The sequence below is a fragment of the Bidens hawaiensis genome, unplaced genomic scaffold (genome assembly GCF_021521415.1).
Source record: "Bidens hawaiensis isolate Kalapana, Puna unplaced genomic scaffold, B.hawaiensis_p1.1 tig00066021_1, whole genome shotgun sequence".
In the NCBI taxonomy this organism is placed as follows: domain Eukaryota; kingdom Viridiplantae; phylum Streptophyta; class Magnoliopsida; order Asterales; family Asteraceae; genus Bidens; species Bidens hawaiensis.
In genome coordinates, this window is record NW_027501751.1 from 20,132 (window position 1) to 32,067 (window position 11,936).

Genomic DNA, 11,936 nt, shown 5'->3' on the forward strand with positions numbered 1-11,936 from the left:
ATAGTTATGTTTATTTTATTTCCCTCAACATTTTGATACACATTTTCTTGAAACGTGATTTTAAAAACGAAGTTATATTCGATATAAAGTAAATTTTTGGCACCGTAAACCACTTCTGCACTTGCTCTGACAGGTTAAATTATAAATATTTATGTACAAACTTTCCGCCGCATTGTGCATGCCAACTTTAGAGATGTTTAATTATTTTTTTCTTAACATTATTTTTTTCTTAACATTACGCTTGTAGTAGTTTTTTAGTATCGTAAACGACTTTTACACGTGATTTGGTATGTCATTTAGTAGATATATATGCATGTATAAAATTTTCGTCACGCACAAGGGGGAAACTTTAACTAGTTACACACAAAACACAAAGTAAAATATAGGAAATGGGCAATAAGGTAAATAACATTAAACATAGGCAGTGTTGTTAAAATCGCTAGTCGCTAGTCAGGCGGTGAGGTAGGGACTAGCGATTAACAGGGATTAATCGAGATTAATCGGGATTAATCGGATCGGACTTTAATGTGTAATTTTCAGTTTTATACATACGCGCACACATTTTTATATGTAATTTTCAGTTTTATACACACACAAACATATTTTGGCAGGAATCTCGCTTGAAACCGCTGGTTTTTGCTAAATTTATGCGCAAAACCCCCAATTTTGGTCGGAATCTCGCCGGAAATAGCTGATTTTGGTCGGAAACTTACCAAAAACCGCCGATTTTGGCCGGATTTGACCATTGACCGATTAATTGGCCGACTAGACCAAGATTAATCAGTGAAGTGGGGACTAGCGATTAATCAGGGATTAATCGGTGACTAGTCGGGATTTTTGCAACACTGAACATAGGATTTGAGAGGTACATAGTATGTAGTACAATGTTTAAATGGTATAATGAGATGAATAAATAACACGATCTAATATTGAAAAACATGTATGTGTTAAATTTTTAGCACCAACAATTTGAGGTTGTGGAGGAGCGATGATAACGAAAATAAGGGGAAAGTTAATGTACAAATGAAATTAACGTACTAATTGTAAGAATTAAGTAGAGTAATTATGTAGTTACATAATTACTCTACTTGATTCTCACAAAAAACACGTTACTTTTATATGTATTTGATTCAAACCCACAAAAATAATGAGTTTTATCATCGATATAAATATATGCCAAATAATCACTACAGCTAAAATATTTAAAGTGATAACATATGAGCATTTGATCTAAAGTTGGACATCATCATATTAACATTAACATGCATAATATTGTAGAAATAACATTATAAAAAGTACTAAGATGATGATATCTTATTACAGCAATAAATGTTTATTATTATTTATTGTGTATATAAGCCCATCAAATGCACAATACCATTGAATACAAAGGAAACATGAATTTGATGTTTCATGGGGTTCTCATCCTCACAATGCTATCATTTTGCATTGCTTCGAGCCCAAATACCATTTATGACTTAAGGATGTATGTCACCAGTCACATTCAAGATAATATTATAGTTCATGTTTCTGGTGATGAAGACCAGGGAAATCGCACATTGGCTTTCAATGACGAGTTTGATTGGAGGTTCGGTGTAAAATATGGCACCTACTATAAAGGCGAATTTTGGTGGGGATCCAAGTTTCAAACTATCAGTCTTTTTAATGATGATATTAATTGTTTTAATGGAGACATTTTTCGTGTTCAAAGATGTTACTGGCTAGTAACACCGGATGGGTTTTGGTATAATCATCGTAATGACACATTTCCTGGTTATTGGAGCAAGAAGTCAGGTTGGTAGAACATGTAATCAATATAAACCAATTAAATTATAAATCGAACTTTTTTCGATATACTATTTTAAAGTTTTGCATTTTATGTGTTGAATGTTTGTGTGCTCAATTTGCATTGGGTTTCTTGGTTCGATTTACTTGATTTGCAAATAAAAAATAAATAAAATAAAATTTCACATGATTGGGATCGGAGACGGAATTGAATGGATGATGAAATGGAATGGACAAATGAATGAAATGGATCATTACATTTTTTATCATGTCAGATTACCTTATAAAAATGAAATAAATCATTACCTTATATTATTTGGTACACATAAAAAAGCGCGAATGAAATAGAAATATCAAAAACACCCCGCCTTAAAATAACAAAAATTTACCAAAATAAAAAATTGGCAATGGTGGTGGTGGTGGCGCTGTGACGGTGGTGGTAGAGTTGGCGGTAGTGGTGGCGACAATGGTGAAGGGGCAGGGGCGATGACGGGAGTGGCGGCGTCGATAATGGTGCTGTGGTGGCGACGACGGTCGTGGTTATGTGGTGGTGGCGACAACAACGCGATGATGGCATTAGCAGTGGTGGCGGTCATGTGGTGGTATTGGTGGTGACAACGACAATGGTGGTAGCGACGACAATGATGGTGACGTCGAGAATTAGTTGAAAATAAAATGAATGAAGAAAAGAAGAGGCATAAGAAGAAACAGTTTTAATGGAATTAGATTTCTTGCATAATCGTTGATTTAATTACCTTAACTAACAAAACACCCATTTTTTCATTCCCTCGTAATAACATATTATATTCCCTATTCCACATGTCAATCATGTGTTACAAACGTTACATAAATTTCTTCTAAGCAATTTTACCATCCTATAATCCATATTATTTGTAAAGTATTGAGTGAAATTCATTCTTGTGAATTATATTTGCATGGCCATGTTCTTTTTATTATAATGTTAAAACGACTCGCATATGGGTGCCTGGGTGGTAGTGATAGTTTATATAAAAGCGTATGAAGCATGTACACACTCCGCACACACATGAAATATACTTTCATTGGCTCAAAATTCTTAAAAAGATATATTAATTTACAAATTGTGTTTTCTATATATATATTTTTTAATGTTTTGCTTTATTTGAACATAATTTTATACGACATGCTTCAGATATAACATTTTGATCACTATTCAAGGAAAGTCAATACTGACACAAATACAAGATATTCAAATATAAGAGAATGAATGTCAATCCTCACAATTCAATAGTTAAACTAGATGCCTTTGTTTGAAAAATGTTGTACAATCAGTCCATCAATGCCATTTTCACTAACGTCATTCATAAGACGGGCATCCGTCATATGAATCGTGTTAGTGAAGCTCATAATTGTTAAAACAGAGGGCGACTACCTAAGCTGATAATTATTATAAAAAAACTGTATATATTTTATATATAATTTCTTTTAAAACAAAAGCTTATAAACTGATTGACTGGTGAAATAAAAAAGTGTTAATCCATGAAATCAAAGGTAATAAATTCAATTCTCATGAGTTGTGTTCTGTATTTTATAGAAAAAAACAACTATTCTTTGTGTTTTATTTGAGCCATTTTCAATTCAACGTTAATTCTTTTGAAATTCTTTCATTTAACCTTCGATGGAAGTTTGATTTTCCTATGATGTATCCTAATCCTAGTAACTTGTTTATTATTATTATTATTATTAGTATTATTAGTGTTGTAGAAATCGGTAATTACTAGTCATGAAGAGGGGTGGGGACTAACAATCGAGATTAATCAAATCAGACTTTAATGTATAATTTTCAATTTTATATATACAAACACACATTTTTATATGTAATTTTCAATTTTATACATACACTAGAAACTGTCGATTTTAGCCAGAATTTCGTCAGAAAAAGCCGAATAAGTTCGATTAATCCTAATTTTGGTCGGATTTGACCATTGACCAGTTAGCCCAAAATTAATCAGTGGGATGTGAACTAGCGATTGATCAAAGAATAACCCATCGCATAGTCGGGATTTTTACAACACTGGTTATTATTATTAACTTTCTTTTGCTTTGTTCCGTACTGCCCTTGGAAATGCAATCCAATTGATAATATGAGAAAGGATCAAATAAGAAGTTTGGTTTTCCTAAGAAGGATAGGAATGAGGGTATTTTAGTCTACTACCTTAATATTGAAACCCACTTAATTTAATTTCAAAAACTCACTTAATTAAAACACACTTAATTAAAACCCACTTAAATTTTCACTCATCTCCTACAACTACCACCACCCATCGCCACCACCTTGCCGGAAAAGTCTTCGGATATTTCGCTGGAAAATAAAACACTATGAAAAACACAATGTAAAAAACACAATGGAATAAACACTATGAAAATAAAAACACAATGAAAACACAATTAAATAACACAATGCAAAAAACACTATGAAAAAATAAAACACACTTGTATAACACAATTTTGTAAAACACAATTATGATACAACACACCTTGTAAAAACCCACGATTTTTTATTTTATTTTTATAAAGCAATATGGTACTCGTATAAAAGATAAAAAAACACTCGTTTTTATGGTGAAATTGTTTTGAAAAAAATTGCCATATGAAAAAGTTATGGACGTTTTAAAATGATGGGGAATTTGACATGCGCCTTGCATGTGGAGAGAGAAATTCAACAAATGTGTTATCCATATTATGCCCTTACCCTTGTTTTACACTTGATGATATCTTTAATTTAATCTCAACTATTCAATTCTCAAATAAATCGACAAGATTATTTCCTATCCTTCCTAGAAAAACTAATCTTCTTATTATAACATATGATTTCAATAACCTTTCTTCACCCGTCCCGATATTTTAAATGACTCTCTACGACAACCCTATATATTAAATAGTTACGAACACGATTTGCAACCGGTATAAGACTAGATTACAAATACCCGTTTATGTCCATTACCAAGTAGATTAATAATAATAATAATAATAATAATAATAATAATCTCTCTCTTGTTAAACCCTAGCAAACACTTTCAGCAAAATTATTATATTCAACGGCGTATTCGAAAACTCAATTCAATCAAAACCCAATTCATTTACGGTCTCAATTAACCCTAAAACACTTCATCTTCAACAATGGTGCAGCACAAAGCCCAATTGAAGAAGCAGCAAAAACGTGGTGTAGACTTTAAGGTAACCTTCAATAATAATAATAATAATAATAACTTCAAAAACCCACAAATTATTTACCCAAACTTGAAACCTTGCAGAAAATTAAACGAAAAATTGGAAGGAAATTGCCTCCACCAAAGAACACTACAAACACTGAAGTCAAATCAAAAGGTAATATTGATAAAAACTGAATCTTTATGTTGTTTTTAGAGTATTTTGAGAGTGCACATAAGGTGTTTGATGAAATGCTTATGCTTTATTTTGACATGATATTACCGGAACAAAGTGTGTATATTATTACCGGAAGTCCGGAACAAAGTTTGTGTTAATTTAAATTTGAATGTTGAGAAGACTTGAATTTATGTTATTTCAAGAGTGCACATAAGGCGTTTGATGAACTGCTTATGCTTTATATTGATATATATGATTATGTGCAGCAATTGTGTTACCGGAACAAACTTTGGCGTCCGAGAAGACTGGGTTAGCTGTGAGCAAGAAAGGGTTGACTTTGAAAGAGCTGCTTCAGCAGACGTCTCATCACAATGCGAAAGTTCGTAGAGGTATTGTTTCTTATACATAACGTGTTGATGTGTTAAATCGGTGTGGTATTAAAGGTATCTGTTATTGTTTGAAGATGCATTGATTGGTATTAGGGATATCTTCCAAAACCATCCGACTGAACTTAAGCTGCACAAACTTACGGTTATTGAAAAGCTGCGTGAGCGTATGAGTGATGAAGATAAAATAGTGCGTGAAACGCTTTTTCAACTTTTGAAAGCAGTCGTATTTCCCGCATGTAAAGAGGATAGCCAGGGAACTTTCGTATCTTTGATGATGGCGTATGTGTTCAATGCGATGACACATTTGTCAATTGATGTTCGTTTGATGGCTTTCAAGTTTTTTGACCTCGTTGTTCAGCACTACCCGTTGGCATTCTCTATGTATGCTGATAAGGTATTTTTTTTTAATTTTCACACTTGAAAGAACATGTTTATAAGATAGAAAGTTGTTTTCATGCACAGATCATCCAACAGTACAAAGAGATATTACAGAAGAACCAGTTTAATTTGCATGATAAGGGAAAACTTAAAAGTGTTTTTGCTGGCCTAGCATACTGTCTGTCTCTTTTACCGTGCAATAATAATGATAATAACGTGCTTTCTAACTTGACAACCGATCGAAGAATTTTGCATGCTTACGAGTCTGAAGTGCAGGAAGATCGTTCTGGTAAGTGAAAGAATCTGGATTTTGATAATTTTTGTAGACTATTAGATTGTTTGCATTTAATGTTGTATGTGTAATATTGAAAATCTAGGGTTTTCGGTGACTGCAAAGGAATTGAAGACCCTTTTGCCTGTTTTAGTTAGTGGGATTCAGGATTTTATGCCTTCAGTTCTGACAATGGAATCGCAGTCGTTTGATTGTCTTCTTTCTATACTGAAAAGTATAGATGTTATTGTCAAGTTTTTCGTTTATGGGAAGGGAAACCGAAGTGATCAAGATGTGTTGCAAATTATATTAAAGAAGTTATTTAGTGTCTTTCCTATTATCCCGACACATCAGTCATCAGAGAAGGGTGATAGTAGGTATTTTATGTTGAATGTGATAATATCGGAGATCTTCTTTTGCTTAGTTGACTGGTCAGCTCCACCGCCTGTTTTTCTGGATAAGTTTTTGGTGTTCATTGTAGATGCATTGTCTGAGAAGGTATGTAATTTGACTTTTAATATTATAGACACGGAGACCGTTTATGATCTGTAATATTTGCAGGCAGGTAAAGCATCTTTCCAGAAGCATTCGCTTTCACTCGTTCGTTTCATCCCTAAACTGATCATACAAATGGACAATTCTTGGAAATCACATATTCTTCAGGTGGTTTTTTTTTAAAGATTTGAAGCATGACATTGTTGAGATTCGTACATAAGATGCAATTTCTGATTGATGCGCTTATTGCAGGCTTTTACAGAGGCTTTCAAGAAATGTGAACCCGAGTCTACAATGAAACTAGCTTGTCTTTCAGCAATCGAAGAGATGTTATTTCCCGTAAGAGCTTTTCTCTTTGTTTTTACCGTGAACCGATTGTTTTTTGTTTATTTGTTTCATGTTTAATATCATGTCCAATTTACAGAAAAACTGTTCGGTATCCCCATATACAAGTGATTCGGAGATTATGGACTTTCAGATTAGCTGGATTAGAGAGATTCCTTTGTTGCTAAGCCTATTAGGTGATAAAAACTCATCAGCATCCAAGGTATATATATATATCATATATGTGTGTGGGTGTATGTATATACATACACATATGTATCATTACTTATATATTGTTTTCTGCAGGCTGTATTGCTTCTTCAACTTCATTTAGGGCAACGTGGAACCTTCTCTCAGGAGTTTGACAACATGCAGTACTCGTTAAGGGATTTTTACAGTACACGTCCCTTCAATGACGGTAGGAATATTAATATATTATTACCGCGTCCCACTATGTCTTTCTGGTTAGTTTATTGTGTGCTAATGTTTCCCTTTTTGGCAGGGGATATATCATATGGTCCGTTTATGAAGCTTGATAAAGAGATTCAAGAACTTTCTATATGTTGCCTATATTACTTCTCGTTTGTGGATCCGTCTTTGCTTCAGTCCATAGCTGCTTGTTGCTTGTGTGAGTAGTAATCTAGTTTATTTTTTAAAATAATATTTGAACTCCGTTGTGATGAATCCCATGCCATCTTATATGCATTCAGGTCATGATTTGGATCCGTCTATTTTATTCCGCTTCATGGAAGTTAGTAATTGTGCATATAGAGCTGGGCATATTCAAATTACTGACTATATTAGCTTTCTCATCACGTTACTGTCACGATATCAAGTTTCTTCTGGTAAGCAATTTTCACTTGGTTTTTTAATGTTTTTTTTTTTAATTATTTTTGTAAATAAATGTTGCATTTTATTAATTGTTTATCAGAAGGCGGGAAGTCAAACGCAGGATTGTTTAGGTCCGTCACGAGTGCTGTTTGCTCTTATTTGCCTCAGATCGGAGATGATCATCTTGTTCTCAAGATGCTAGAGAAAGCAGTTGTTGACCAGATTGTACGTTGACCATACTCGTATTATTTATTTGATGATTTTTTTTTCGATTCTTTATTTTTTTCCACTCTCAGGCACATAAACCACCTTTGGCCTTGGAGAACATGTGTGCATTGCTTAGAATGATCGTCACACTTGATTCGAAGCCCACTAAACTTTCTGAACCGAGCATTTCTAAACTAGGGAATGCGGTTCCAAGATACTTGATCCGTGTTGTTTCCGTAAGTCCATTTATCAAATCGATTATATTTGTTTTTGTTATATTATGTGTATTGTAATATTGTATGATAATATATTGAATGCAGAGTTATGGAGAAGAAGATATCGTGTCAGTCAGTAACCGTACAAGCAGAATTCCTTATTATATATTGCCTTGTTTTCTTTTGTTTCATAGAAGCGAACCGATTATTAATGGTGTTTTGAGTGTGATGTCATCTTTCATCTCGGGGTCATCTTTTGACGGTCAAAACACGGATGATATCGTTGACCAGTCAACCAGGATAGTTACAGCTGTCCGTGTCTTACTTCTAATGCATGAGGATGTTAGAGTTCGGGAAACGTTCACATATTACAAGAACGAGATTGGCAGCATACTGCATAGTATATCGAGAATAAAGGTAGGCAATAGTCTCATGATATTGCAAAGCCTCATTCTTTTGGGATTTTTTTTTAATTTTATTTTTTTATTATTATTTTTAATATATGTGAAATTTTGATGTGTAGTCTGATGAAGGATACAAGTTAAAGATTGAAGAGAAACACAAGATAAAATGTGCGTATGATCGATTAAAGACTGTTACTGGTAGATAAGTTTAATATGGTGGTGGTGACAGAAGTGTGAACCAGTTAGGTTTGTAGGTGGTTGAAATGGACTGAGGCGTGGTTGAGTTTTTTCCGGTTAAATCGACCGACAAAATGACCCTATCAACTTTAGTTAGCATAGATATAGTTTATATTCTACAATATTCATTTACTAACTTGTAAGTCATCCAGTTTTGTAATTCTCTACACATTTAAAAAACTAGTCTGTTTTTCAATTTATGTTATGCTAGGTTTGTAGCATTTTTTGATTTTGGTCGTTTTTGCCCGTCGTTTCTTTGACGTGAACGAACTATCCTTGAAATTATGATAGTTTGCAGCATGTGAATATACTATTCAGTATAGTACCTTAGCGCGGGTTTGTGAGAATGTGAATCTCGTATTAGTATAGAACATTAGAATGATCCTGTTTTTTTGTGTCAAACAATGCGTAATCATAACCCATTTCAAACCTGGAGCGCACACTCGAACCATGTAAAATTATGTAGCCGCACCACGTAAATGGTATAATCTTAATGTAACACATGTAAAAGAAATAAAGAAACTAGCTGTTGTGATGCCACCTTTAAAGATTCTCACGCCAATTGACAAAAGATTCTTCAGACTGACGCTAGTGACTAGTATTGGGCAACGTCTGACGCTAGTGACCAGTATTGGGCAACGTCCTAATTGCAGAAGACGACAAATGTGTCATGTCAATATGTGGATACAATAGCGGCACGCTTAGTGTGTCAGAAGAACATTATCGCTCCACGTACAAAGAGATATTGGCAGTCAAAAGAGGAATCAAGAAATTTCAGGTCCACCTTATCGGTGCAACTTTTTTTATTGAGATAGAAATGTCATCTTTTCCAAAAATGCTACGGTTTAATAATAAAACACTCTTGAAAACTCGCCTGGTTCTCACAATATTCTTTCATTGTTAATCATATTAAAGAAAAGAATAATATCCTTTCAGATTTCCTGTCAATGCCAAAAGTCTATAAATACCAGGAATCCAACATGGTTCGACATTATCAAATCTTACCTGCAATTCTTACAATGGCACATCTCAAAATCTTCAAAATCTCTCGGTCAACCCTCAAACTCCAAACCAACACACCTTCCAAACGAAGTCCTTGAAGTTATTAATGCCCATAACCTGGTAGAACCATCCGACCTCAGTTACAAGAATCTGATGACGATCATTTTGAACAAATATGGAAGTTTTCAAAAGGAGAGAAATTCTACCCTGATTTTCGTTTCCTTCATGTTTTTCATATAGCCAAATCATATGCATTAACAAAAGAAACATTGTGTTTTTTCTGGTGCCTATTCGAAAAATTCACTATAGCTGTCTCTTTCAACACTTCGAAGCTAGCTGCTTACTTCCTTGACGCGGGCGATTTACCAAAAGACCAAAAATTCACTCTAAAAATGTTAGAATGGTTTCATTCTATTAAAAAGTGGATACAGTTGATAAGTTCCTCGACAAAAAAGTATCTAATTTGCCCATTTCAAAAACCCAACGTGTGCTCACATACATGCCAAATAAGGGTCTACGGAACCCGTCCCCTGCCACATTTATCCACTCTTGGTCAAATATGAATCCATCAAGTTGGTTTTGCAAAGCAAATTCTTATGAAGCTTGGCTGCAGATTCAAAGGGAAATGGCAATAACAAACAATGTAAACCCTGCTAGATTAGATGTTGTCCTGAGGGGAGACGATTTATGGCTGACAAACCATCCATGCGTATTGGAATGGAAAAAGGCACCAACGACCACTTTGAAGCCAAGGTTTTTAAGGGAATCTAAAATAAAAAAGGAGATTGCTGGGTGATAGATTTGAACAAAATTCCAAAAAATTCAAAAGACGGAATCGCAAAAAGATAATTCCCCCAAAGTTTCGGTGAGTTTTTATGTACTAAAAGAAAACATGATTTTATGTACTAAAAGAAAACACTAAATGCATGCATATAAATAACAAAAATCATCGATCGTTAATATCTCATAGATCAATCCATGTTTTTAACCAACCTCCAAGAGACGAGGTTAATCAGTTATACAAAACATAAAATCGTCACAAAAACCATTGATAGCATTAGCTTCGTATTCAAAGGCTAGATGAGAGTCTGAGACTACATATATAAATATTTCAATGGCATAGAGATAGCTAGCTAGTAATAGATAAAGTTTCAAAACATTACTAGAAAATATAAAATTATATAATATTAACATCTACAAAGTTAAATAATGATTTCTCAAAACCCGGAAAGCTAAGGTTTGCTGTTCCTCTAATTCTTTGCTTAGGTTGACCCGTGACTGGTGTTCCCTGTACAAAAACGAGATTTATAATCACGTCTCATTCACGAAAACAAGTCCATGTATAAAATGGCAATCGATATCATCATCATCATCATCGTACTCAGTATATCCCACCAATAGCAATGCTATGGTAGGGTCTGAGGAGGGTAAGATGTAGACAGCCTTACCTCTATCCCATAGGGATAGAGAGGCTGCTTCCGGTGAGACCCCCGGCTCGATAGTAGTTTTGCATCAAGCCTTGGACATAAGGCACATAGCACTCAATCATCGGGACCGGCTGATCGGTGCATGTGCCCTTGTCTTTCGGCTATCAACGCCACCACATGATGCCTGATTAACCTTCCACCACTTTTAACGTTATTTTCACGAGATTAGTAAAATAACGTCAAAATTAGTGCAATTTTACTTTTGCCCACCCGAGGGTTCACACATATATACATTATATGCGCGCACCGCAAGCAGGGCGTTAAAATGGCAATCGATATCTTGTGTAGAAAAGTGCATTTACCTTTTGATGTAACCTTTCTTTGAGCTGCATGTGAAACCGAAGGCATCTTTGAAATGGTAAGCGAGCTTTGTAGCCCTTCCAATAGCTAAGACCACAAAAATATAAAAATAGTCAGTTTACAAAACTATTCAAAAAATAATAATAAATACATGTAAAGCAAACGACTATTTTACCCTTGACGTTGGCTGGATTCTACGATTGGATCTACGAGGCTCGTCAACTTGAGAATCTGATTTGTCTTTC

General features: G+C 34.3%; 1 protein-coding gene and 1 long non-coding RNA gene across 2 annotated transcripts; one reads left to right on the top strand and one right to left on the bottom strand.

The window, feature by feature from the left end:
• The first annotated feature begins 4,849 nt into the window (after nucleotides 1-4,849).
• LOC143604624 (uncharacterized) lies at nucleotides 4,850-8,871 on the top strand. The gene is made up of 16 exons (XM_077081045.1): nucleotides 4,850-5,001; nucleotides 5,079-5,151; nucleotides 5,418-5,540; nucleotides 5,615-5,934; nucleotides 6,003-6,207; nucleotides 6,296-6,687; nucleotides 6,751-6,852; nucleotides 6,937-7,023; nucleotides 7,109-7,231; nucleotides 7,315-7,426; nucleotides 7,511-7,636; nucleotides 7,719-7,871; nucleotides 7,940-8,064; nucleotides 8,136-8,282; nucleotides 8,367-8,678; nucleotides 8,785-8,871. Exons 1-16 carry the CDS (start codon nucleotides 4,945-4,947, stop codon nucleotides 8,869-8,871), a joined length of 2,544 nt encoding a protein of 847 aa, XP_076937160.1. The 5' UTR covers nucleotides 4,850-4,944.
• Nucleotides 8,872-11,088: 2,217 nt separating this feature from the next.
• On the bottom strand, nucleotides 11,089-11,936 carry LOC143604626 (uncharacterized). Its single transcript, XR_013148334.1, has 3 exons — nucleotides 11,867-11,936; nucleotides 11,694-11,778; nucleotides 11,089-11,192 (listed from the first exon to the last, which is right to left on the bottom strand). It is a non-coding gene; the product is annotated as an uncharacterized LOC143604626 (long non-coding RNA).

What these genes read in the sequence shown, in the direction of transcription:
- LOC143604624 (XM_077081045.1), top strand. Translation starts at nt 4,945, where the DNA reads ATGGTGCAGCACAAAGCCCAATTGAAGAAGCAGCAAAAACGTGGTGTA. An exon ending in GGAAATCACATATTCTTCAG is followed by an intron (nt 6,853 to 6,936) that starts GTGGTTTTTTTT and finishes CGCTTATTGCAG; the next exon opens with GCTTTTACAGAGGCTTTCAA. An exon ending in TCGAAGAGATGTTATTTCCC is followed by an intron (nt 7,024 to 7,108) that starts GTAAGAGCTTTT and finishes TCCAATTTACAG; the next exon opens with AAAAACTGTTCGGTATCCCC.